The sequence below is a fragment of the Pecten maximus genome, chromosome 10 (genome assembly GCF_902652985.1).
Source record: "Pecten maximus chromosome 10, xPecMax1.1, whole genome shotgun sequence".
In the NCBI taxonomy this organism is placed as follows: Eukaryota; Metazoa; Mollusca; class Bivalvia; order Pectinida; family Pectinidae; genus Pecten; species Pecten maximus.
The window spans coordinates 21,928,757-21,955,166 of NC_047024.1; the positions used below are offsets into that span (position 1 = coordinate 21,928,757).

Below are 26,410 nucleotides of genomic sequence, written 5' to 3' on the forward strand. Positions count from 1 at the left end.
GCCTGCGCCGTTTGTAACGAGGAAGTGAGACCCCGACAAGAAGCAATACAGTGCGACCATTGTGATTTATGGCAGCACAGAATCTGTGATTCAGGTAGGTCATGCTTATATGCATATTTAGTTGTTTCAATTTACTTTATTTTTATTTAATATTTAGATAGTTACTTAGTATTTGATATTTTAACATATCTGACAGCTTTAATATTTAGATAATTACCAAGTGTTTGATATTTTAACATATATGACGGCTTTAATATTTCGATAGTTACGAAGTATTTGATATTTTAACTTTAATAGTTAGATAATTACCAAGTGTTTGATATTTTAACATATATGACGGCTTTAATATTTGATATTTCTATATGACGGCTTTAATATTTCGATAGTTACGAAGTATTTGATATTTTAACATATAATGTTTCTATATAACGGCTTTAATATTTAGTGTTATCTACATAATTTTCATCAATACTATGTATCATAATCAAAATACAGGAAATGACAACGATATTTCAAAATATTGTATGGTACAGCACTTTAACATGTAGTTTAATAGGTCTAACATAAATTAAACATGTTATAATTTCATTTCCAGATCGTTCGCCAGCCGTTTTATCAACTGATGTCCATCCATGTTTTCATCCGGTCAGGAGACAGCACCAAGCAGGTCCCGGTTGCATTTGCCCTCATGTCCAAGAGGCATACCAGCGACTACAAGGAGGTAAAAAGCTGTTAATATTGCAAAATCGGCTTTGAAATAACATTGATATATTTTACAATATTGAGTTAACATATCCTTGTATTAATTCATAATTATAAAATTTATTTTGCAATATTAATTTTTTATCGCTTTTTCCAGGTACTCAGTGTTCTCTTGGAGAAGATTACAACACCACCAGCAGTCCAGAAGATTGTCCTGGATTTTGAGAGTGGGATGTGGAAAGGCTGCCAGGAGCCTGTTTCCAGACGTGCACATCCAGGGATGTTCATTTCACTGGACCCAGGCAGTGTACAGGAAGGCCCAGGAGCTTGCGATCCAGGTTTGTATTGTGTACTTGTACTGAAACCAATACATAATTTATATATATATATATAAGTTAAAACGTGACGGTAAATAATAATAAAATAAAAATAAACATATATATATATAGCTTAGAAACACAAATGACGAAGGAAGACAACTTTTTGACTCTTCTCGAACTCTCGATCTACGGCACCCAATCGCCTAGCCAGAAATATCCGCAGCCTATACCGCTGCGCCACATCGGCGTTTGTGTTTCTAAGCTATATCTATTTATTAGCACAATGTATCATATACACTATGTGTTGGTGATCCGAAGATAAAGATTTGAATTTCCTGTCGTAGTTGTACCGAGAGAAATATTATATATATATATATAGAGAGGGAGAGAGAGAGAGAGAGAGAGAGAGAGAGAGAATTATATATATACTATGTTTTATTTTACAATAATGTTTTTATTTCACAGGGACCTTACCGCCAACGAGGCTCTGTCCATTCATTTGTTAGACAGCTGCTGGCCCTTGTTTACCTACCAGAGGACAAGATTCCAGCTGTTTTCAACAGGTATGTAATAACAATAAATGCAACAACAATAACTAAATTTCTATACATTTTTAAACAAATCTGAACATGCAGTGTTTGTTGTATTTTCCTTATTTTGCATATTAACTAAATCTTACTGTTTGAGGAGTCATCCCTTCTTCCCCTGCAAAGGCGACTGGTGTCTGAGGGGAAGCTGAGCAGGCATCAAAAGAAACAGGTACGAACAGGAATATATAAAATTAATTGATAAGTCTCAGGACCGTAATTGATAACCCTCGTTGCAATAACAGTAGTGTTAATGATATGTTAACAGTCATAAGGAAACGAATATAAAGTTTGTTTTAACATATTAATAGTCTCATATTATACAATTTCCATAATATTTACTTTCTTCTATTTCAGACACGTAGCCACCAGGCAAATCTCTTCCGATGCATGGAATAGATACAGCAAAGGAGAGATGTCCAGTTACTCCCTTCTGAAACGATGTGCAAAATTGTGAGTGGTTTCACACCACTGGACTGTGTGATTATTGTACGATTTCTTAAATACATACATTCTGTAGTCAACACAAATACATACAAGGACTAGATGATTTCCTTATGATGCCGCGTTCCGATAAGTCGCCAATTTGTTTGTGCGCTTCCCAGTAACAATTTTGTGCGTGAGGACGTCTGTCCGACCAATATCCTTGTCCGTTTTTGAAAAGGGTTCTTTGAAAATAAATTGACTTGTTATAAAGGTCTGTAAGGTGTTCCGGAACAGTTGTTTGTGGTATATGTTGTATGTTGTATGTTGTTATGATATTGCAGGGACTTATTGTTATATATGAATAAAATTAATGAACTGATGATCGACGATCTATGATATAATGGACGGAAGGATAATGAACCACAGACACAGGACAGTTTGAACAACCCACCATCTAGTGGTGTTGGGCTAAAACATTGTCCTTTTACATATACCTATCAAATGCTGAAGGCAAAAATGATGTGTTTTTCACAGAAGACACTAACTAGATTGATTTTCTCTATATCTTTGTTTTTATTCCATTCTTTAGGGTAATGACCTTTCATGCAAAACTGTACAATGTTTAAAGTTTATCTGAAGCAAAATCATGGGCAACAGGCCAGTGGTCCGATCTTTCACTGAAGTTTTTTACGGTGTTTGACTGCAGGGGCCATACTCTTCCAAAGCTGTTCAGAAGATTCTGAAGAAACAAACTTTCCTTTTGTTTCTGTGTTTTTGTAAAGCTCTAAACATTCCAATAATTCATCATGCAAGCCTGATTTGTCAAGATTTATGAGAGTGTGCAGTTTTTTATGCGTAAAAATAGAGAAATTTAAGAAAAGCCAAATGACGACTAAAGTTCGAACATTGAGTTGTTTTGCCACACCAATGGGTTTCCATAATAAAAGTTCATCCTTAATGTGCAGTAAGTAGTCATTCTCAGAATCATATAAACAAATCGTAATATGTTCTGATGTAGCTCCAAAAGTTGGAATTAAAAAATGTGACAGTGTTTTTTCATGAATGTTGACTTGAGCAAAACTATTTGTTATGGCTTCAGCTAAAACCTTATTTAAGACTTTTCGTTCAAGAAGAACGGTATCATTTTTACAGGCTTTCCTCTGTTTACTTGGCGGTCCTTCTTCATCTGTATCATTATATTCATCTTCGTCATCACTATTTGGTTGATCTTTCAGGACTGCCACAGCAATTGTATGGTTCAAAACAATATCTACTCTGCCATGCCATGTTCCATCTGAACCTGTTTGTAAAACAAATTCTCATTGTACTTACTGGTGCCATATACATGTACAGAATCTACTTAAACTCAATGTTGGTTTGTCTTGTCATCAAGAAATTGAAGTACCAGGTATCTTAATTCTAACCAGCTTTTATCCAATTATAAAGTTTCAAAGTTAAATCATACACAATTCTTATCATTGGAAGGAAATATTACAGGCTATGCTGAAGCATCACATATATGAAAAACAGGAAGGATAATACAAGCCCTGGATCTGACATTAGATTTAAGAAAAATTATTTGGAAACAACTAGGAATATCTGTTGCGAGATCTATTCATTATGAATATGGTCAGGGAAAATTATCAGTACCACAAAGACAGGGAATTATTACGTTTGACAAATGGGAATAACCCAAGATAATTTATAAACAAGAGGCTCCGGGGGCCTGTATCTCACCAGGATATTTCAGTAATTATGGCAAAATACTTTATTTAAATTATATATTTGAAATATTTTCCTACTTTCGAACTGCCTCTCCCAACAATGGTTCAAACTACAGGTGGACCGAATCCTGTCATGAAGAAGAAAAAGATTCTTAAACTTTTTCCTAGCCCCCTGGGGTTATTTGAATCCCCACCACTTACAGATGCTTCTAGTCAAATTAGGTTAAATTCCAATCAGTAATTAAAACATGTTTGTTAAATTATTTACAGACCAATGGACAAAGAACCACAGATGGAATTTAAGTCAGAAGTTATTAAGTAGTCCACTAGAGTTTTATCTTACCGACTGAAGTGGTCCACCAGAGTTTTATCTTACCAACTGAAGTGGTCCACCAGAGTTTTATCTTACCGACTGAAGTGGTCCACTAGAGTTTTATCTTACCGACTGATGTGGTCCACCAGAGTTTTATCTTACCAACTGAAGTGGTCCACTAGAGTTTTATCTTACCGACTGATGTGGTCCACCAGAGTTTTATCTTACCAACTGAAGTGGTCCACCAGAGTTTTATCTTACCGACTGAAGTGGTCGACAGAGTTTTATCTCACCGACTGAAGTGGTCCACCAGAGTTTTATCTCACCGACTGAAGTGGTCCACTAGAGTTTTATCTCACCAACTGAAGTGGTCCACCAGAGTTTTATCTTACCGACTGAAGTGGTCGACAGAGTTTTATCTTACCAACTGAAGTGGTCCACCAGAGTTTTATCTTACCGACTGAAGTGGTCCACTAGAGTTTTATCTTACCGACTGAAGTGGTCCACCAGAGTTTTATCTTACCAACTGAAGTGGTCCACCAGAGTTTTATCTTACCGACTGAAGTGGTCAACAGAGTTTTATCTCACCGACTGAAGTGGTCCACCAGAGTTTTATCTCACCGACTGAAGTGGTCCACTAGAGTTTTATCTCACCGACTGAAGTGGTCCACCAGAGTTTTATCTTACCGACTGAAGTGGTCGACAGAGTTTTATCTCACCGACTGAAGTGGTCTACCAGAGTTTTATCTTACCAACTGAAGTGGTCCACCAGAGTTTTATCTTACCAACTGAAGTGTCTCCTTTACAAATCATGGCCTTACAGCCACAGTCACATTCTTTTGGAAGCTGATTTGCATATTTATCAACCTCGTACTTGTTCCCTGGTACCAACTGAGAAAACAGGTGATGTGCCAAGGCAACCATGATTGTTTCTTTACTTCTGCTTGTTTGAGGCACGCTTGTTAGGAGTTTCTCAATGGCCTGTTCATGCTTTTTTTTCTCTGAATATAAAAACAAATGCATTATTTTCCTTATAGCCAGACAGCACATATTCGAAATATAGCATTTTAATTTGCAAATATGCATTGTATACATTGTTTGTGATTATACCTTTGTAATTGGAAGGAGTCATGAAAAATGCCCATGCTAGGGCTTGAACTAGTGACCTCTCACTCTCAAAGCAAACATCCTACCACTAGGCTGAAGGGAAATTCCTGCTACAGTAGCCTGAACTTAGAGTAAGGTGACCTGTACCCTCCATTTTTACAGGTACTTTATGTGAACACTACTCACCTTATTTTCAATGATTTTCACAAATAAAGGATTTTACATGAGTTACCATTTCATATATAGGCCTATATATACATATGAGATTGATGAAACGGTTTTTAAAAACTTTCATATTACCAGGACTCTGGTGAGGTAAAATGAAAAAATTGTGAAATCCTACTAAAATGGAAACAAGAGATCCCAGAGGGATCTTGGCGCCCACCATTGAACAATCTTTATAGGTTCCATGTCAGATTGATCTTTTCTCTATTTTTCCCTTCCTTTTACTAATCTGTGTAAATTGAGAAACATCCCTCTAGTACTTTTCAAACAAGGGGAAACTATATATGAAATTTGAGAAAGATCCGTTCAGTACTTTCTCAGAAATAGCGATAACAATCTTCAATTGTCAAAATCCAAGATGGCTGCCTGTCGGCCATGTTGTTTTCCAATTGGTCTCAAAATGCAATATGCATAACTAGGCACCAAGGAGAACCTACATATGAAATTTGAGAAAGATCCCTTCAGTACTTTCTCAGAAATAGCGATAACAAACTTCAATTGTCAAAATCCAAGATGGCTGCCTGTCGGCCATTTTGTTTTCCGATTGGTCTCAAAATGCAATATGCATAACTAAGCACCAAGGGGAACCTACATATAAAATTTGAGAAAGATCCCTTCAGTACTTTCTCAGAAATAGCGATAACAAACTTAAATTGTCAAAATCCAAGATGGCTGCCTGTCAGCCATGTTGTTTTCCGATTGGTCTCAAAATGCAATATGCATAACTAGGCACCAAGGGGAACCTACATATGAAATTTGAGAAAGATCCCTTCAGTACTTTCTCAGAAATAGCGATAACAAACTTTAATTGTCAAAATCCAAGATGGCTGCCTGTCGGCCATGTTGTTTTCCGATTGGTCTCAAAATGCAATATGCATAACTAGGCACCAAGGGGAACCTACATATGAAATTTGAGAAAGATCACTTCAGTACTTTCTGAGGATTAGCGATAACAAGAATTGTTTACGGACGGACGGACGGAGGGACGGACGGACGGACCACGGACGCAGGGCGATTTGAATAGCCCACCATCTGATGATGGTGGGCTAACAAATGTAAGATTCTACAATTGATTGTTTCAATATTTTTGTGAAAATCATGAAAACAGCATTTTATTTGGCTGATAACAACATCTGAATTGGCAATATTCTCACTCCATATCTCTTTGGTGACAAGGCAGTGATATGAACACCATGACATAATGATGTCACATCTGAAACAAGATCCAAGAGAGACTGTCATACGTTCTTTAAAGTCAGATCTTTTCCTCTTTAATACTTGCTCTTAAGTTTAACAAGAATTCTAAAATTGAGAATTGAGCAATTAGAATAAAATCTTCAACTTTGAAATTAAAGATGGCCACCTGTCAGTCATTTTAATTTCCTGATCAATCCTAAAGTCAAAACATCACGACTAAAGTGGTCAAGGGATACATGTCATATTTTGTATATGAAGTTCGAGAAAGATCTTTTAAAAATTTCTCTAGAAATAGAAGCAACAACCTTTCATTGTCAAATTTCAAGATGGCCACCTGCTGCTGTCAGCCATTCTATTTTAATCTGATCAGTCCCAAAACCAAAAGAGTACTGCAAGGAACCAATGAATTTAAAAAAATTAAAAACTTTGAGAAAGATCCATCCAATACTTCTCAAGAGCTAGCATTACAACAAGACTTGTTTAAGGATTGACCATGGATGCAGGGTGGTTCTATCAGCCCACCATCTAATTCATTACTATTACCTGGTTAATAAAGAAATGTAATGAGATATACTGTGGGTTACAAATAAGCACGTGATGATGGTGGGCTAAAAAAAAGTTTTCCCCCCACATCAAATAGCTTGAAAAAGACTGAAAAAGATCTTGAACCTTACAATATCTTGCAACAATATCTACCAACCTTTTCCTTTAATTACTTATATCTCTCATTCTTTCTTTCTTATAAACACTAAACAGTACATATATCACAGTTGTTTAACTACATTATAGATCATTAATATAACTTTAATATAGTCAGGGATCGACACTAAAAGTAGCCCGGCAGCCCTGGGCTGCCTGGAATCTGGTCAGGCTGCTAGAATGTCGAGACCAGCAGCCCTGTGGGCTGCCAACATTTCAGTCAAATGTATAATGTCCAACTAAAGTTTTCTTCATTGACTTCAATAATTTTATTTTGAGAACATTTTTCATGAAAACGTTTGGTGTAAGATCTTATATTTTATGCTCAGAATGAACTAGAATGCAGGAAACTGTATATAGAATATTCAATTTTTTCCTCAGTGTTGGGGTAAGGGCTGGAGGGATAATGTCCCTTTAAATCCCCCAAGATGGGCATCACCTTAGGCAGCCCGGGCTGCCTCATTCCAAACCCTGGCAGCCCGGCGGCCTTTTAAGGTGATCAAGTTAGTGTCAATCCCTGATAGTGTTGAATTTTTGCTAATGATAAGGAATGGAATTATTGTGTAATGTATGTATGGAAAAATAAGTTGCAATGTATTATTATGTACTGTTAAAAAATCTTTAAAAAAAAAATAAAATAAAATGAAAACAATATCTACCTACATAAGAGAAAATCATAATCCATACAAAGAAAACTGATCACATCACCCAAAACAGGTCACATTGCATTTTCAATTTTAATAAACTTTTTTCTAATTCTATTAGTCTCTTTTGATAAACTGTACACTGGTGAACTGATCCAAGCAGATTATTGGTTATTTAAATATTTCCACTAGAATTTGAATTTTGTACCCTCAGTTTAGATAATTGCTCACTGATCGAGCTGAAGTGGTTTGTATCGGGGTCGCACGGTCCCCTCCAAGAAAGAGCTTATTTCCCAGGGGGTACAGCAAATTCCTATATCCCTGTATGGCATCGGAAAAAGAGGTCGTAAGTTTGTAATTTTCTACTTGCTAGGATTCAACAAAATATATTTAATAACTCTATTACTTAATTGCATATGCTGTGTGAAAACCTCACTAGCAATTCCCTTAGATTTGCATGGTCTTACAAATTTGCTGATCACATTGACAAACGATTTTCTTAATATGCATTGTTCTTAAATATGTAACCTGAAACATCATAAGGCTTTGATATTCTTAATACTGTATAAGATCTATGTGTAACAGGGGAAGGAGACAAGAGATCCCAGAGGGATCTTGGCGCCCACCATTGAATGATCTTCATAGGTTCCATGTCAGATTGATCTTTTCTCTACTTTCCCCTTCATTTTACTAATCTGTGCAAATTGAGACATCCCTCCAGTACTTTTCAAACAAGGGAATCCTAGCTATATAAGAAATTTGAGATTTAACGATAATGGCTGTTTGTTTGTCAGGTTGTTTTCAGGACAGACTGGTCCAAAAATGCAATACAAGGGACCAAGGGGAACCTACTTATGAAATTTGAGAAAGATCCATTCAGTACTTTGAGAAATAGAGATAACAAACTTCAATTGTCAAAATCCAAGATGGCGGTCTGTCGGCCACGTTATTTTCAGATTGGTCTCAAAACGCAATATGCATAACTAGGCACCAAGGGAAACTTACATATGAAATTTGAGAAAGATCCCTTCAGTACTTTCTTAGAAATAGTGATAACAATCTCCAATTGTCAAAATCCAAGATGGCTGCCTGTCGGCCATGTTGTTTTCAGATTGGTCTCAAAACGCAATATGCATAACTAGGCACCAAGGGAAACTTACATATGAAATTTCAGAAAGATCCATTCTGTACATTCTCAGAAATAGTGATAACAAACTTCAATTGTCAAAATCCAAGATGGCTGCCTGTCAGCCATGTTGTTTTCTGATTGGTCTCAAAACGCAATATGCATAACTAGGCACCAAGGGAAACTTACGTATGAAATTTGAGAAAGATCCCTCAAATACTTTCTCAGAAATAGTGATAACAAACTTCAATTGTCAAAATCCAAGATGGCTGCCTGTCGGCCATGTTGTTTTCAGATTGGTCTCAAAACGCAATATGCATAACTAGGCACCAAGGGAAACTTACATATGAAATTTGATAAAAGATCCCTTAAATACTTTCTCAGAAATAGTGATAACAAACTTCAATTGTCAAAATCCAAGATGGCTGCCTGTCGGCCATGTTGTTTTCAGATTGGTCTCAAAACGCAATATACATAACAAGGCACCAAGGGAAACTTACATATGAAATTTGAGAAAGATCCATTCAGTACATTCTCAGAAATAGCGATAACAAACTTCAATTGTCAAAATCCAAGATGGCTTCCTGTCGGCCATGTTGTTTTCAGATTGGTCTCAAAACGCAATATGCATAACTAGGCACCAAAGGAAACTTACATATGAAATTTCAGAAAGATCCATTCAGTACATTCTCAGAAATAGTGAAAACAAACTTCAATTGTCAAAATCCAAGATGGCTGCCTGTCGGCCATGTTGTTTTCCGATTGGTCTCAAATTGCAATATGCATAACTAGGCACCAAGGGGAACCTACATATGAAATTTGAGAAAGATCCATTCAGTACTTTCTCAGAAATAGTGATAACAAACTTCAATTGCCAAAATCCAAGATGGCTGCCTGTCGGCCATGTTGTTATCCGATTGGTCTTAAAACGCAATATGCATAACTAGGCACCAAGGGGAACCTTCATATGAAATTTGAGAATGATCCCTTCAGTACTTTCTCAGAAATAGCGATAACAAACTTCAATTGTCAAAATCCAAGATGGCTGCCTGTCGGCCATGTTGTTTTCTGATTGGTCTCCAAAAGCAATATGCATAACTAGGCACCAAGGGGAACCTACATATGAAATTTGAGAAAGATCCCTTCAGTACTTTCTGAGAAATAGCGATAACAAGAATTGTTTACGGACGGACGGACGGACCACGGACCACGGACGCAGGGCGATTTGAATAGCCCACCATCATCAGATGGTCGGCTAAAAATGTAGCAGCCAGACCAGTATTCGAACCTTGAACCCTCCGACCTCTAGACGGACACTCTACCACTGAGCTACCTGGTCGCCAATGATCGACCCAGTCCAGTTCCGCTACATTCTTCCCTCCTTTTTTCAAGTTTTTGCCCCTGAAGACCACAAGTTTGGATATCCCCTTGCTATAAGCATACTCCCAATGTTTAAACAAGGCTTGGTATAAGCTCGCCAATTATGTAACAGGAGGAGAAAATGTAGCAGCCAGACTGGGGTTCAAACCCAGGACCCTCCTAACTCTAGACGGCCACTCTACAACTGAGCTACCTGGTTGCCGATGATCGACCCAGTCCAATTCCGCTACATATGTATATTTATATATATTACACTGATTTTAATTTCTGGGAAAGTCAATCTTCACCTTTTATACATTCAAAACAGTGTACTGGTTCACTTTCCACTCAAGTAATTGAGAAATAAACAGATTTGCTCACACTTTGATAATCAATATCGTTAAACAGTGACAAATATTGTAACTAATATTATAATTTGAATTTATAAAACAAGGTCAACTTTTATATCTGGTGGAACTCTTTTGTGTTTCAAGGTAATTAGTCACTCACTCTATATTAAACGATGTTGAAAACCAGCAAAATCCACGACTGGCTATGAAAATCAGTAGTGTATCTAAATTTAGAAAATTTAGACAGCTTTAATTAGATCTATATTTGCCTTTTATCACTTCCAAGTCATCCACTTACCGTCCAGGAAATGAAACAATGTCAGAAATGCCTGCTGGTTAGCAGCAGAGCTGTTTTCTATGCCCTTTACTCCATCTTCTAGAAATTCCTCAAAAACATGCATGTTAAGAATGTCTTTTATTTTAACCAGTCCAACTTTTGGAATCCCATCTCTGTAATCTTTATTAAGAGCTCTCTGTGTTTCCACGAGTCCTCGGAGGGAGATGGCAGCATCGGTGAAAGATGTTCCCTCGATCGCATTGCTGCAATGTATAACTAAATTGAAGAATCCAGGAGCTAGCTCAATTCCAGAGATGACTTCTTTAACGATCGCTTCCCCCTCAGAACCCCGAAAACTCACTAGACTTGGACACAGCTGCATAGTTGCAGCCATTCTTTATCAGAGGTATAATAGTAGTGTCGTTTACGATCTAAGAACCTCGTTAAGCACCTTGCTCTGATTGGCTGAAAAACACACTACCAATCTATCGCGCACGCTTATTGGTCAATAACAATAGAAAACCGAAAGTAGCTTTCACAACAAAAACATTTTGCTTCAGGCACGTAAAGTTTGCTGTGTTTTCATTATATGGAACATTAGAAATTTGCGTGCTTAACGTTAATTATAAAATCTATCAGTGAAGTTGTGGATGAGGTAGAAAGTAAATCTACGTGTATCCGAACTGTACGAGCGCGATAGATTGGTAGTGTGTTTTTCAGCCAAAATCAGCTAAATACTATATAAACACAACGTTTATCGACTATTTTAACCTGATTTCGCGGTTTTCGTACGGAAATGGCCACACACCATCAGTTGGATCCACAAACGGGACTAGATCTACAGGACTTCAGGGGATCTGCAGAGGAGAAAACAGTGAAACGCATTTTAAAATTCATCACTGCTGAAAACATTGTTTCCCCCGCGTCAGCATTTATCAACCTTGTTATACATAATAGTAATGCTTCAGATGGGACATCTTTCAGCGATGCGTACGTCTCTCTTCAAATTAGTTACGAACTTCAGGAGGCGATTGAAACAGATTATGACAGAGGATGTCCAGAGAGTAAACTTGTTTACCTGAAAGACATTCTAAACATATCTATTCTGAAAAATTTTCAGACATGTGGAGTAGACGCCATCGAGGGATACCATGATGTTTGTCAACAAGCATTTTTGAGGTTGTTGGAATTTCTGCGAGGTAAACTATCGACATTTGATATTGGTATATTTACATGTAGCTCAAATGGCCATGGTGTCTGACTGTCTGTCTGTCATTTGTTGTTGTGTCTTCTGCCATTAATGAAACTTTTCCTGTTAAACAACTTCTTCTCAAAAACCAAAATGCTTAGAGTCAATAAACGATTTATTATCAAAAGACACAGAATCATGATATCTGGCTTAACCATGGCATAGGTGCTTAGCACGTTTATAAGTCCAAGACCGATTATAGACTAATATATATATAGAGATAATATATTGGTCTATAATCGGTCTTGGACTTATCAACTTCATACGTTACTAGGATGGACCAGAGACATATATATCACAGAGACTGGTAAGTCTCGCTCCATCTCGCATACCTCAATTGTTATCTGGAGTGGAAGCTTTGTGTTGCAAGATTTGGCTGTGCGCCTGTGCCTGAAGACTGAACCAAGTGTTTGATCAAGGCTCGGCTCGTCCGGATCCACAGTGACAGGCCGTAAATACTATAAATAATGTTAATAACGACTGTCTAGATAGCTTAAATTTTACCTAAAATCGCCGGGCGTAACCAAAAAAATAAAAAATTTACCTTCATCTTTTTTCTATGTCATCTTAAGATGAATGTTTTAATTTGTTTTTTTTTCCAAGTGTGTCTTATCTAAATATCACAAACATGTACATAAACCAACCCTAGGATCTTTCTCCTAATATTTCTTTTTTTCCTTGTTTTAATTTTCCTGAAAATGTGGGTGGGTTGTAATAGGATGACACCTAGCAGGCATCGTCTCCAATTACAGACCTATCTCGCTCATAAGTTGTATTGGTAAACTTTTTGAGCGTGTAGTATATAAGCATATCTACAATTTTTTAATCGAAAATGACCTTATTTATAAGTATCAGTCTGGATTCCTACCAAATCACTCCACAACACAACTACCATTCATTTCTTCCTTAGAAAATTATGAACATTCTATCTTAATTTTTTGTGATTTTTCTAAGGCATTTGACCACGTGTCCCCTGCGAAACGATTATGAAAAATTCATGAACATTCATAAATAGTTCATGAATTATTCATGAACAAAATTCATGAATATTCTTGATTTATTCATGAATATTTTCATGAAATTCATGAACTTAAAACTTCATGAACATTTTTTTCAAATTATGTTCATGAATATTCATGAATTATGTAAGAAAGTTTTTCATTCATGAAATCATCATAGTTCATGAATGTTCATGAACTTTTTCATTCATGAAATTATCATAGTTCATGAATGTTCATGAACTTTTTCATTCATGACAATTCATGATTAGTTCATGAATATTCATGAACTTAAAACTATGATGAATACTCATGAACTTTTTCATTCATGACAATTCATGATTAGTGCATGGATATTCATGAACTTAAAACTATGATGAATATTCATGAATGAAATATTTCATGAACATTCATTAATCCTGAAATCAAGATTTTCATTCATAAAATCGTCATAGTTCATGAATATTCATGAACTATTCTATTCATGATAATTCATGATTAATTCATGAGTTATGAACTTATTTAGAAAATGAATTTGCATGTATTTTACCACTTAATTTCATCAAAGTTTGTCATGAACAGTGTATCACTATGCATGTTCGACAATATCCTTGTAGTCCTTCCATTAAAAACTGCATTCAAATTGATCCATCACTTGTTTCAAAATTCATAACTGCTTGAAATGAGTATATGTACACAATCATTTGGATGCAAAATCCTTTTAATATTCTTCAGATAAAAGTTATTTATGTTCATTATTGCATTAATTCTCATTGTACATATGATGTGTGTTTGTACAATTTAGTTAAATGGGCAATGCAATTTAAGAAATACCAAAGCTGTTTGAATATTTTAATGTGCACTATGTAAATTTAGGTCACATGCATGGTGATTGGTTTTAAGTTAATTCTTACCTATAAACAGGTTGACATATCTCCAGAGTTGAATATTTCATTTCCTGGTAGTCTTGTATTGATCATGAACCAGGTATGAAAGATAAATACTTGCCTTCATTTGTAAAATAACATGTTATTCATCTCTGAGAGAAAAGCCTCATGGCTGCCATGTATTGGAACTCTCCTGCTAGAAGTTATTGGGCGGGAAAAATTTGAATGATTTATGAACATTCATGAACTCATGAATACCATCTCGCAGGGGGTGGCATAAAGGCCTCTTACATGAACTCGAAAATTATGGTATCTCTGGACCTCTTCTTCGTTGGGTGGCTAGTATAGTTATCTTTCAAAAAGAAAACAAGCTGTATTTATCAATGATTCACTTTCCTCTCTTAAGCCTATAAATGCTGGTGTTCCCCAAGGGTCAGTTCTTGGTCCACTTTTCTTTCTACTATACATAAATGATATCTCCTGCAATCTTTCATCTCTATCTAGGCTTTTCGCTGACGATACATCTCTATCCTACTCGTCATATGACTTCAACCTTACTGAGACGGAGGCTAAACGCGACTTACTAAAACTTGAAATTTGGTCCAATCAAGGCTTATGTCCTTTAATCCTAATAAAACTGAGGCCCTCGTAATATCAACTAGACAACTTCCCTTTGCTCCGTCCTTTACATTCGACAATACCCCGATTAAAATAACAAACTACCATAAACACCTTGGAGTCATTCTCTCCGATGATTGTAAGTGGAACATACATGTAGAATCTATAGTAAATAAAGTAACTAAATATATAGCCACCCTCCGTAAATTAAAAATTATTTTAAACAGGAACACATTAGAAAAAATGTACCTTACCTATATACGACTATTACTTGAATATGCATGTGAAGTATGGGACAACTGTGGTACAACAAATTCATTGTTATTAGAAAAGATAAATATAGAGGCCACAAGAATAGTCACAGGGCTGCCCATATTCACACAAAAAAGAGTTCTTATATCTAGAAACCGGTTGGTTACCCCTTTCCAAGAGAAGAGATGCTCGAAAACTATTCTAATTCTATTCCATAGTCAATAATCTGGCACCTAGTTTTCTTATCGACCTACTACCAATGTATGTTGGCAACATAGCTCCTTATAATTTATGAAATGCAGATTTGTTTAGGAAACAACGCTTTTGTCTACAACTATCAAAAAACTTTCTTTCCTTCTACTTCAAAACTGTGGAATGACTTAAACAACACTATCAGAAACTCGCCTACTTTGAGTTCCTTCAAATCTAATCTAAAAAAATCTATGACAGTAAATATTATATATGACAAGCATTTTATCAGCTATGGTCCCAGAAAACTAAATATTCTACACAACAGAATAAGAAATCGAGCAAGTGCACTGAGCTATGATCTTTTTAGAGCCAATCTCGTTGATTCACCTGCTTGTCAATGTGGACATCCCTGTGAAGATTCCCATCATTCTTATTGCTGATTTAACCTGGTACGGTCCTGTAAATGTAGATGTACTTTGCAATGGTGACATGAATATTTCTTCAGCTGACAATATAAAAATCGCCAAAGCTGTGCAAAACTTCTTGAGAAAGTCGGGAAGATTTGAGTACATAATTATCACTTCCTAACCCCCTCTCTCTCTCTCTCTCTCTCCTCTTCCTCCTTTTTTTCATGCCACTTTCCTATAATTAAAAAACAACTTCATCCAAAATGCTCATATTTTTTTTCTACTCTCTTCTTTATCACATTTTTTAATTGAATATTCTTGTATATACCATCATGTGACTATGTTATTGTTTATTATTTTGTTAATTTTACGGGAGAAGTCGTTTATAAGTTGGTAAGTTTGGGTAATTTTGACCTACAGATTATCATTATATATAACATGCTAATTTTTGTCTTCCTCATCACGTGAAAGTGCCCGTTTTCTAATGTAAAATAAAGTATTTTCTAAACGTCTTGACCAATTTGAAATTAAGAACAACAATGCATGAAATGTCAAAGAAAATAGATAATTCAACAGATAAAACTAGAAACTAGAAAAACAAGTATCCTGGACCGTTTACATTGTAGGTAATTTTGATCCACATCATGATACAAGATTTTGTATTTTGATTATCTATCTTGATTTGAAGACAAATTTAAATCTCGTAAGTTACATAACATCAATGAAATAATGCAAAATATGCACAAATTTATTGAATCATATACTAAACTATAAATCAAAGTGCGACTTGCATTTAATTTCGGTCTATTTCGCCACAAAAAGCAAAAGACTTTTAATCCCAGTGTTCGAAACGCTATAAGGCGATGCAGCCAATATGGCAGCGAATTCAGTGTCCCCTGGGTGTCAGAACGAGGCACTCTGATGGATATTAGCTACTTCCGGGCGCGAGTGTTATTTGGTTAGGAGATATAGACTGTTTCCAGTCTCTTTGATATAGACGTCTCTGGCTGAAGCCACAAAAAGTGTTAAAGAAAAATGGCCTTGACCTACATGTACATGTACAATGTAGGTTCAAGGTCAGTTTTCAAATTTAACTGACAAACAAACAAATGACTTTTTCGTTATAACGAAAAGGACTGGAATACATGGCTTGCAGATTCCTTGAAATGAATTACATATATGTCCGTCTGTTTATGAAAATATATGATCTTGCCTCATGATCAAGGTCAAATGAGGCAACTTTGTTAAGTACTAGCTATAGTCCTCAAATAAATTACCTTCGTTGATTAATTAAGAGACATACAACTCAAAATATTTTACTGGTAAGTGTAGGTTCTTGGAATGGCCACTGAACAAAATTTACAAAAGGAAATGATTTTGACACTAATTAGTCAAAGCGTTACTGTTAAATTTATTAAGGGCAGGCATATTTTATCAAAGAAGTGAATAACAGGTGATCATAGCAGAATGCAGGCGCATTGTCTAGTGGGCCTTAGCTGTGTATAATTTCCAGTTCACTTTTCTTTAATGAAACAAATTAGGTGTTTCACAGGCTCGTCAGTTGAAAATTAATTGCTATATGTCATAATCTTTGACTTAGGTCTTAATGACTATATGCATGCTAAGCACTTTGTGATGCATGAAAGTATTAAAAATCCAATCACTTCAATTGACATTTCTCAGTTAAGAAAATGGACTAAGTACTCTTGTACTGGATGAAAAGATACAAAGGTTGATCTCTTGGATGATTGCTGTATAATGTAAGATAGCTCTAGACAGTTTAAAAAAAAACCTGATCTGTTATGCAACATTTCCCGAAAATCTCTTAAGTTTATTTGTTATTAAATTGACTGATAAGATTTTTACCAAATTGGTCAAAAGTATCTAAGATTGGAAGAAGGGTGAATATTTTTTTTCATATAATTTTTTATTTTTATCTAAATGAAATGGAATGGATCTGGCTACAGGTTCCCTGGGGCCCGAGGGGCAGGACTCAAAAGAGGAAGTGAGTTCTATAAAATCCTTCATTTGTAAGAATAATGGGAGTTTGTCCAAACTTGATCCGATTCTTGGGTGAAGGGGACTCATTAAATGTTTATAAACATTGATCGGTGAGTCTGGCCCCCTCGTTCTCTTGGTATGACTTCATATTGACAAAATCCAAATTTGGCCAAGAGCATCCTTGGTATAAGGCTTATATTTAGGGTGGACCAATTTTGAATAAATTATAGGTCTCTGCCCCTTGGGGCCTAAGGCAGATATATAGAATTTTTCAGAAATCTTTCTTGCTTCTTCTCTGATGGAGCAACAGGATTTTGACATAATTTGGTCATAAGCATATCCTTTAGGGAAGGGGATTCCATTTTATTAGCCCACCATCATCAGATGGTGGGCTGTTCAAATCGCCCTGCGTCCGTGGTCCGTGGTCCGTCCGTCCGTCCCTCCATCCGTCCCTAAACAATTTTTGTTATCGCTATTTCTCAGAAAGTACTGAAGGGATCTTCCTGAAATTTCATATGTAGGTTTCCCTTGGTGCCTAGTTATGCATATTGCGTTTTGAGACCAATCGGATAACAACATGGCCGACAGGCAGCCATCTTGGATTTTGACAATTGAAGTTTGTTATCGCTATTTCTGAGAAAGTACTGAAGGGATCTTTCTCAAATTTCATATGAAGGTTCCCCTTGGTGCCTAGTTATGCATATTGCGTTTTGAGACCAATCGGATAACAACATGGCCGACAGGCAGCCATCTTGGATTTTGACAATTGAAGTTTGTTATCGCTATTTCTTAGAAAGTACTGAAGGGATCTTTCTCAAATTTCATATGTAGGTTCCCCTTGGTGCCTAGTTATGCATATTGCGATTTGAGACCAATCGGAAAACAACATGGCCGGCAGGCAGCCATCTTGGATTTTGACAATTGAAGTTTGTTATCACTATTTCTGAGAAAGTACTGAATGGATCTTTCTGAAATTTCATATATAGGTTTCCCTTGGTGCCTAGTTATGCTTATTGCGTTTTGAGACCAATCCGAAAACAACATGGCCGACAGGCAGCCATCTTGTATTTTGACAATTGAAGTTTGTTATCGCTATTTCTGAGAATGTACTGAATGGATCTTTCTCAAATTGCATATGTAAGTTTCCCTTGGTGCCTAGTTATGCATGTTGTGTTTTGAGACCAATCTGAAAACAACATGGCCGACAGGCAGCCATCTTGGATTTTGACAATTGAAGTTTGTTATCACTATTTCTGAGAAAGTACTGAATGGATCTTTCTGAAATTTCATATGTAGGTTTCCCTTGGTGCCTAGTTATGCATATTGCATTTTGAGACCAATCAGAAAACAACATGGCCGACAGGCAGCCATCTTGGATTTTGACAATTGAAGTTTGTTATCGCTATTTCTGAGAAAGTACTGAATGGATCTTTCTACAATTTCATATGGAGGTTCCCCTTGGTGCCTCGTTATGCTAATTGCATTTTGAGATCAATTGGAAAACAATATGGCCGACAGACCGCCATCTTGGATTTTGACAATTGAAGTTTGTTATCTCTATTTCTCAAAGTACTGAATGGATCTTTCTCAAATTTCATAAGTAGGTTCCCCTTGGTCCCTTGTATTGCATTTTTGGACCAGTCTGTCCTGAAAACAACCTGGCAAACAAACAGCCATTATCGTTAAATCTCAAATTTCTTATATAGCTAGGATTCCCTTGTTTGAAAAGTACTGGAGGGATGTCTCAATTTGCACAGATTAGTAAAATGAAGGGAAAAGTAGAGAAAAGATCAATCTGACATGGAACCTATGAAGATCATTCAATGGTGGGCGCCAAGATCCCTCTGGGATCTCTTGTCTAAATATGTACAATGAAGGATCAATGTTTCAAATGAATTGATGTTCCCAAACAATTAATGTTTTTTATTTGTCCTACTACAATTGTGTGATTTCTTTTTTTCCAGAGAAAAAAAATCATGAAAAGGCAATTCAGAAACTTCTTGCCACAACTGCTCTTTTATCAAGTGACAATAAAGAGACCCATATAATGGCGGGATTGGCACATCACTTGTTTTCTCAGTTGGTACTGGGCAAGAAGTACGAGGTTGATAAATATGCAAATCAGCTTCCAAAAGAATGTGACTGTGGCTGTAAGGCCAAGATTTGTGAGGGTGACACTTCAGTAGGTAAGACCAGTTTGCTTTCATTCAGTACACTGTCCATCTCGAGATATTAACTATATTTTTCTGGCAGTAAGCCTGTTTATCCTGCAACTGCCACCGCATTGTCGGAATACACCCACCATATATATTTTTGCTGTATACGGCAGTGACGGAAAACAGCTGTATTTTGGAATCTTAGCATGTGCGTCAGTTCGACTGACCTACTTCAAAGTGAAACTACGTTTGAAAGGCGAACATATTTCCATACTTGCCAACTTTTTAAAATTCTCATGGGGGAGAAAGTGCGTGAGCGACATTTTTGACCGGAAAACACATTTCACGCGCGACACAGATAGCAAACAAAAACTAAGGGGGAGATAATTTGCTATTGGAAAATAAATTCCTTGCATGATCACTTAACCTTCCTTCCCTCACTGAAAAAAAGGGTGAAAAAAACAACTTATTTCAAACTTGGCCAATGATCTTTTTTATTTAAGTTTGGAAAGATAATTATATAAGCAACAAATTACAAAAAATAGCTGCAAAATTACATCATTTTTAATTATTTCTGGAAATTATTTAACTCACTGTTCACTCTAAATAAAAGTATTTACTTAGATATGTTATGAAAAGTATGTTGTAAGATAGATGTCAGTCAATTAAATGCAAATTATCACAATGATATCACTTTCTATCAAGCTTTCTCTCTGGCAGTAAACTTCAAAAGAAAATACCTAAAATGTCACGATAAATATCTAGAGTACAATATAATATCTGAATGAAATTTCAAATGTTTCTTTGGATTACAACAAAGACAATAATACAAAAAAAATAAAAAGGGCTGTACCAGCAGTTGTAATCACTATAGGCTTACAACTCCGTGCTTTGTAGGTGGGGACTGATACTTAAAATCAAAGTTTTAACATGACAGTATTTAGTTTAAGAAAGTGAATATTTGTGGACATGTTTTTGTCGTTCAAAATGTGAATTGGGAAAGTTTCTGCCAAAATAAGTCTCTGCTAATTGACACTAAGTATGCTGATGATACGGTGATTGAAACGACGTTACCTACCGGCAACCAGGCCTTCGGTCTATATGGTCGTTATTGTGAATTTATTTCCTTGTGCTAATTATCTGAAGATCAGCCAATGTTTAAATGTAGTTAACATTTCAATAAGTAATCTGTCACATTCGATACTCCGTTGATAACATTGCCAGTGTTGTTTTCACTTTTTCTGTCCGAGATATACTGTCGAGTAGAGGTCGTTTATACGCTTGACATCAAAGGCAGTATACGAAGCCATTTACAAACGTTTAATCAACCATGACTGACCTGCTACAAAACCATCACCACGCGTCCTCAGCTTAATTGGTTTTAATTAATTGTTTATTTATCGGGGTATTGTCACCCTTGCAGTCAGTGAAGTGTCAGAATCTCGTTACGGTCTGTGAGCAGGTCAGTTAACTGACCAATGGCCCACACATATGTCTTTCACCAGCCAGCAAGCGTTACCTGTCATAGGCCTAAGTGAATCTAACAAGATGAATAGGGGCTCCATACGGGGTTATCAAGACATATTCTCCAAAATCGGGAGAATACACTATGTTTTATCTATACGATCGGGAGACGGGACAGGGAGTCTGGAATCGGGAAATTCCCGACTAAATCGGGAAAGTTGGCAAGTATGTATTTCTGTCATTTTTGACACCGTTTCACTTCAAAATGATTATTTTTGATGATTATTTTTATGACTGTTGCAGGATAAATAGAATACATGGTCAGTGTCTTAAAATATAAGCTGTATTTTTGGCTCGGAACAGAAAGACAAAAGTGGCTCACCAAGGCTCGCCACTTTTGTCTTTCTTTACCCTCGCCAAAATACAGCTTATATTTTAAGACACTGACCATGTATTCTCTATATATAGCTCATGCTCGTTGATAAGCATACTCATATTTAAAGTAGGAAGGGTCTCCCTTCTACTTTGAGTCAGAGGCAGAATCGATATGTTACCGGAAGAGTAGTTTGAGTTTCCTTGGTGGCCTGACACCAGACTTGGACATGTATTCTGTCATAGATGTCTGGTGTAGGGCAATGTAAAACTAAGATTTTGATGCAGACAAAACATAAGAGGTGCTATGTTTTTAGTTAAGATAACCTTCAAACTGTTCAAAATGTGTGAGATGGAACTGATATCAGCCTTAACAAGCCACAAATCTGTTCTCTTTTCACACAAATTTTACAATTTTCTGTGTATCTCCCAGGGCATCTAGTTGACCCTTGACTTTTAGTAATTTCAGAAGTCAAATCACTATTTCTGAGAAATCTGAAGGGTCAAAACATATGTCAAATAGACATATCCCTTCAAACCCAAGAGTCAGATTTCAATTTGGGGAGTCATGCAAAAACATACTCTCAAGGGTCTACTGGATGCCCTGTCTCCCTAAAACATGTCCCCGCCCACAAATGAATAAGTTCCTTTCATTTTTGCAGAATCATTCATTTTGAAATTTAACATATTGGTTGAAAGTGGCTCACAAATATGTCCTCCGCAAACTTATATACTAAACTCTAGTCTAGTCAGAGTCTCATAGTTAGGGGCCGCGGTGGCCGAGTGGTTAAGGTGTCCCGACACTTTAACACTAGCCCTCCACCTCTGGGTTGCGAGTTCGAAACCTACGTGGGGCAGTTGCCAGGTACTGACCGTAGGCCGGTGGTTTTTCTCCGGGTACTACTACGGCTTTCCTCCACCTCCAAAACCTGGCACATCCTTAAATGACACTGGCTGTTTATTTTTAAATAGGGCGTTAAACAAAAACAAAACAAAACTCATAGTTAGCCATTTGCTAGGCTATTGCCCCAGGATCCTACTCCTAGATATCTTATCATTGAGAGTATATAATAAGTGACCTAGGGGTCAGACTTTGGAATTAATGTTTCATTCTGGGTCACAGGAACGTGTCAAGTCCCTGTGATTTCATCCAATATAAAGAACACATGGCAACTTGTGGTTTTCACTTTTGTTCTGTAGCATAATTATATTCCATTGGTGCCGTTAGAGTTGAATATTGGGGCAAACCCTTGGGTTTCAAAGGTGATCATGATCAGCTAACATTATTTTACTTTGGTAACATATAATAATAATGAGCATGTTTATCAACAGGATCATGGAGAACTTGGTATGGCAGAGTAGACATTGTCCTAAACCATACAATTGCTGTAGCATTTTGGAAGATAAAAACCAATGATGCTGAAGAGGATAATGTAGATGAAGATGAACCCCAGAGAAAGCGAAGAAACAAAGAAACTAATGACAGTTGTGATATTTGTGAGGAAGTGGAAACCCTCACAGATTTAAAAGTCTTGAAGCAAATCTTGGCTGAAGCTGTAACAAATGGATTTGCTCAAGTTAACAAGGATAAGAATACTCTATCACATCTCCTTATTCCCACTTTTGGAGCTACAGCTGATCATGTTTCTATTTGTCTGTATGACCCAGAAAGTGACTGCTTACTTCACAGCAATGAGGAGCTTGATTTATGGTATTCAAAAGAAGCAGGGAAATTGAATGTCAATACTATAATAGTCATTTGGCTTTTCTTAAATTTCACAATTTTTACCAAGAAACAAGTGGCTGCTTTATTAGATCTTGACAAGTCAGGAATACATGATGATTTAAAAGAACATCTGAAATATTACAGAAATGCAGTAACAAAAGCAAATCTTGTTTCACGAACACCTTCTGGAAGGCCATGGGAAAATGCAAACCTACTTGTAAAAAGTATGAAAGATCACTTTATTTCAACTTGCTATAAGTTCATGACCTATCACACCATTTAATGGGACATTTTGGTGAATCTTGGAACTATTTCTACTATATTACAGAGCCCTTCATAATAAATATTTGTTTAATGCCCATTATGAATCAATCACACTGCTATACATGTATGTTGCATATAAACCCACTAGTTTTCTTGGCAATTAAAATCAAGTTACAAGGAAAATCTTAATTATTCGTTGTAGGTCGAACAAGTATAAATGGTTTGCTTAGTAACACTGTCACCTATTGGAGCTGAAGACAGAATATTAATTTTATTGTTGACTCAAACTGTGGACTTCACCAATCCATTGTGACACAGCATCATACTTTTATACACTTAAAAGTCGATTTTTATATGGCTGTGCAATTTGACGTAAAATTATGGTATTGCGCCATTCGTCTTTCCATCTGGCATAACCTTTTGTTTGTCCGGAGATCTAATACATTTTTTAACCAATTTCTTTGAAACTTGATAGGCTTTATAACCATGGTATAAATATATATATCAAAAAATAGTGAATTACTTTTTTTTTTATATGCAAGGGCTGATTGATAAGTTGTGAGCCTAGTATTGAAGGATTTGAATTTTTTTGGACATATTGTATCATTTTTCAACATAATCCCCTTCAGTATCTACACACTTTTGCCAGCAGTGTTTAAGGGCCTAATGCCACTTTTATAGAACTCCTTTTCTTTGCTGTTCAGAAAGTCATCCACTACATGTTAGGGTTAGGGTTAAGGTTAGGGTGCCTGAAATAGCTGTTCTGATGGAACAAGATCAGGCGAATAAAGCGGATGCTCAATCAATTTAAAGCAGTGTACATTGCAAAAGCAGCTTGTTTTGTTTACTTTAGAGTGTTACCTCGTCGATATAAATTAACCAAATCAGACCAGTCCTTGGGTAGACGGCCCTATATACTCGGAGAATGTAGTAAGACTTAAAACGAACATCCTTGAGTACCTCCTTCAATACGAGGCTCATAACTACTTACATTCTGTCACCTTCAACATTTATATATACAAAATATATGCATATTATATACGCCCATTGTTTGTTTTTTGTCTGGAGGGTACTTAGTAAAAGTTATCGCCCATTGTTTGTTTTTTGTCTGGAGGGTACATGGTAAAAGTTTTCGCCCATTGTTTTTTAGATTTTTTATTTTTGTCTGGAGGGTACATGGTAAAAGGTATTGCCCTTTTTTATTTCGGTTTTTGGTTTTTGTCTGGAGGGTACATGGTAAAAGGTATTGCCCTTTTTTATTTCGCTTTTTGGTTTTTGTCTGGAGGGTACATGGTAAAAGTTATTGCCCTTTTTTTGGGGTTTTTGATTTTTGTCTGGAGGGTACAGGATAAGCAGGGTTAAGGATAGGGGTGTTGGCTACAGAATATGTAGATGGTTGTAAATTTTACAATGTAAGTGATGCAGGATACAGGATAGATTGTGTAGGGTACAGAACAGGTTTACAGGGTACTGGATAGGGGTACATGATGGTAGTACAGGGTTCAGGATAGCAATTGCAGGGTACATTATTGAGTACAGGGTACATGCTTAGAGCACAGAACAGGGTACATGTTTGAAGTACAGTACAGGGTACATGATTGGAGTAAAGTACTGAGTACATGATTTGAGTACAGTACAGGGTACTTGTTTGAAGTACAGTACAGGGTACATGATTGGAGTACAGTACAGGGTACATGATTGGAGTACAGTACAGGGTACATGATTGGAGTACAGTACAGGGTACATGATTGGTGTACAGTACAGGGTACATGATTTGAGTACAATACAGGGTACATGATTGGAGTACAGTACAGGATACATGATTGGTGTACAGTACAGGGTAATTATTAGAGTACAGTACAGGGTACATGATTGGAGTACAGTACAGGGTACATGATTGGAGTACAGTACAGAGATAGTTTGATGGTGTAAGAATGAGGATATTGTGGTGTCTGTCGACCTTCCTTCCAATGTAAACTTTTGTTTGTCAGGAGACCTGCTACATTTTTCAACAGATCATTTTGAAACTTCAAAGGCTTAATAATATGGTTAGCGATAACGTGTTTCCTTGAACCAAAATTTTGGTTCGATTATTTTAAAAGTTATTGCCAAATTTGGTCTGAAGCATCATTGGAGAGGGTTATCATCAACTGTATAAATGAGATTGGTTCAACTCCTGGGGACAGAGGGACAGGGCTCCAAAGGTGAAGTTTTTCCTTAAAACGCTACTTCTCCTTATTGCATGAGTGGATTGCAACCAATTTAGTGAGAACCATCATTTTGAGAGGGCAAATGGAACTGGTTCAGGGGACATTTGAAAGGGTCTTTAAAAGAGGAAATTAACTCAAAATTTGTGGCTATAAATGTTTTTGATGACGATACAATAAGTTACCCACTGCTGACCAATATTACTATAATGGAAAAGAGTTTCTTAGAAGGATTTCAATGAAAGTAATGCCAGTATAAAAACTACCATTCTTCGTAGTCAGATGACCATTAAGGCCCATGAGCCTCTTGTTTAATACATATACCGTATTTGACCTAATAAGGGCGCCCCTACCTTTTTTCAAGGAAATAAATCTTAAGACTGATCGATGCGTCAAAATGGTTTTCAAAAGTAATAATTCATGTGAAATGTTTTGCTACTTTGTGTTCAATTTTCTTCAGCAAATTAAGTAACTGGAACATAAGTTTTCGCCAGATGACATGTCAGTGCAAAGAGCACCCGAAACTAAACACACATACAAATAGTAACTTACCATCTTTAT

The 26,410-nt window shown here is 36.4% G+C and overlaps 3 protein-coding genes across 4 annotated transcripts; 2 read left to right on the forward strand and 1 right to left on the reverse strand.

Annotated features, from left to right (window-relative positions):
* Positions 1–598: 598 nt before the first annotated feature.
* LOC117336058 lies at positions 599–2,269 on the forward strand. Its single transcript, XM_033896410.1, has 4 exons — positions 599–721; positions 860–1,040; positions 1,488–1,781; positions 1,967–2,269. The coding sequence occupies exons 1-3, from the start codon at positions 623–625 to the stop codon at positions 1,526–1,528; spliced, it is 321 nt and encodes a 106-aa protein (XP_033752301.1). The 5' UTR covers positions 599–622; the 3' UTR covers positions 1,529–1,781; positions 1,967–2,269.
* Positions 2,270–2,584: 315 nt separating this feature from the next.
* LOC117336057 lies at positions 2,585–11,567 on the reverse strand. 2 transcript variants are annotated; one of them, XM_033896409.1, is made up of 4 exons: positions 11,078–11,567; positions 4,858–5,073; positions 3,838–3,887; positions 2,585–3,335 (listed from the first exon to the last, which is right to left on the reverse strand). In XM_033896409.1, exons 1-3 carry the CDS (start codon positions 11,448–11,450, stop codon positions 3,865–3,867), a joined length of 612 nt encoding a protein of 203 aa, XP_033752300.1. In that variant the 5' UTR covers positions 11,451–11,567; the 3' UTR covers positions 2,585–3,335; positions 3,838–3,864. The 2 variants fall into 2 exon arrangements, with proteins under 2 accessions (XP_033752300.1, XP_033752299.1); XM_033896408.1 differs by lacking the exon at positions 3,838–3,887.
* A 194-nt stretch (positions 11,568–11,761) lies between these two features.
* On the forward strand, positions 11,762–24,176 carry LOC117336056. The gene is made up of 3 exons (XM_033896407.1): positions 11,762–12,255; positions 19,625–19,846; positions 22,985–24,176. The coding sequence occupies exons 1-3, from the start codon at positions 11,853–11,855 to the stop codon at positions 23,659–23,661; spliced, it is 1,302 nt and encodes a 433-aa protein (XP_033752298.1). The 5' UTR covers positions 11,762–11,852; the 3' UTR covers positions 23,662–24,176.
* The last annotated feature ends 2,234 nt before the right edge of the window (positions 24,177–26,410 follow it).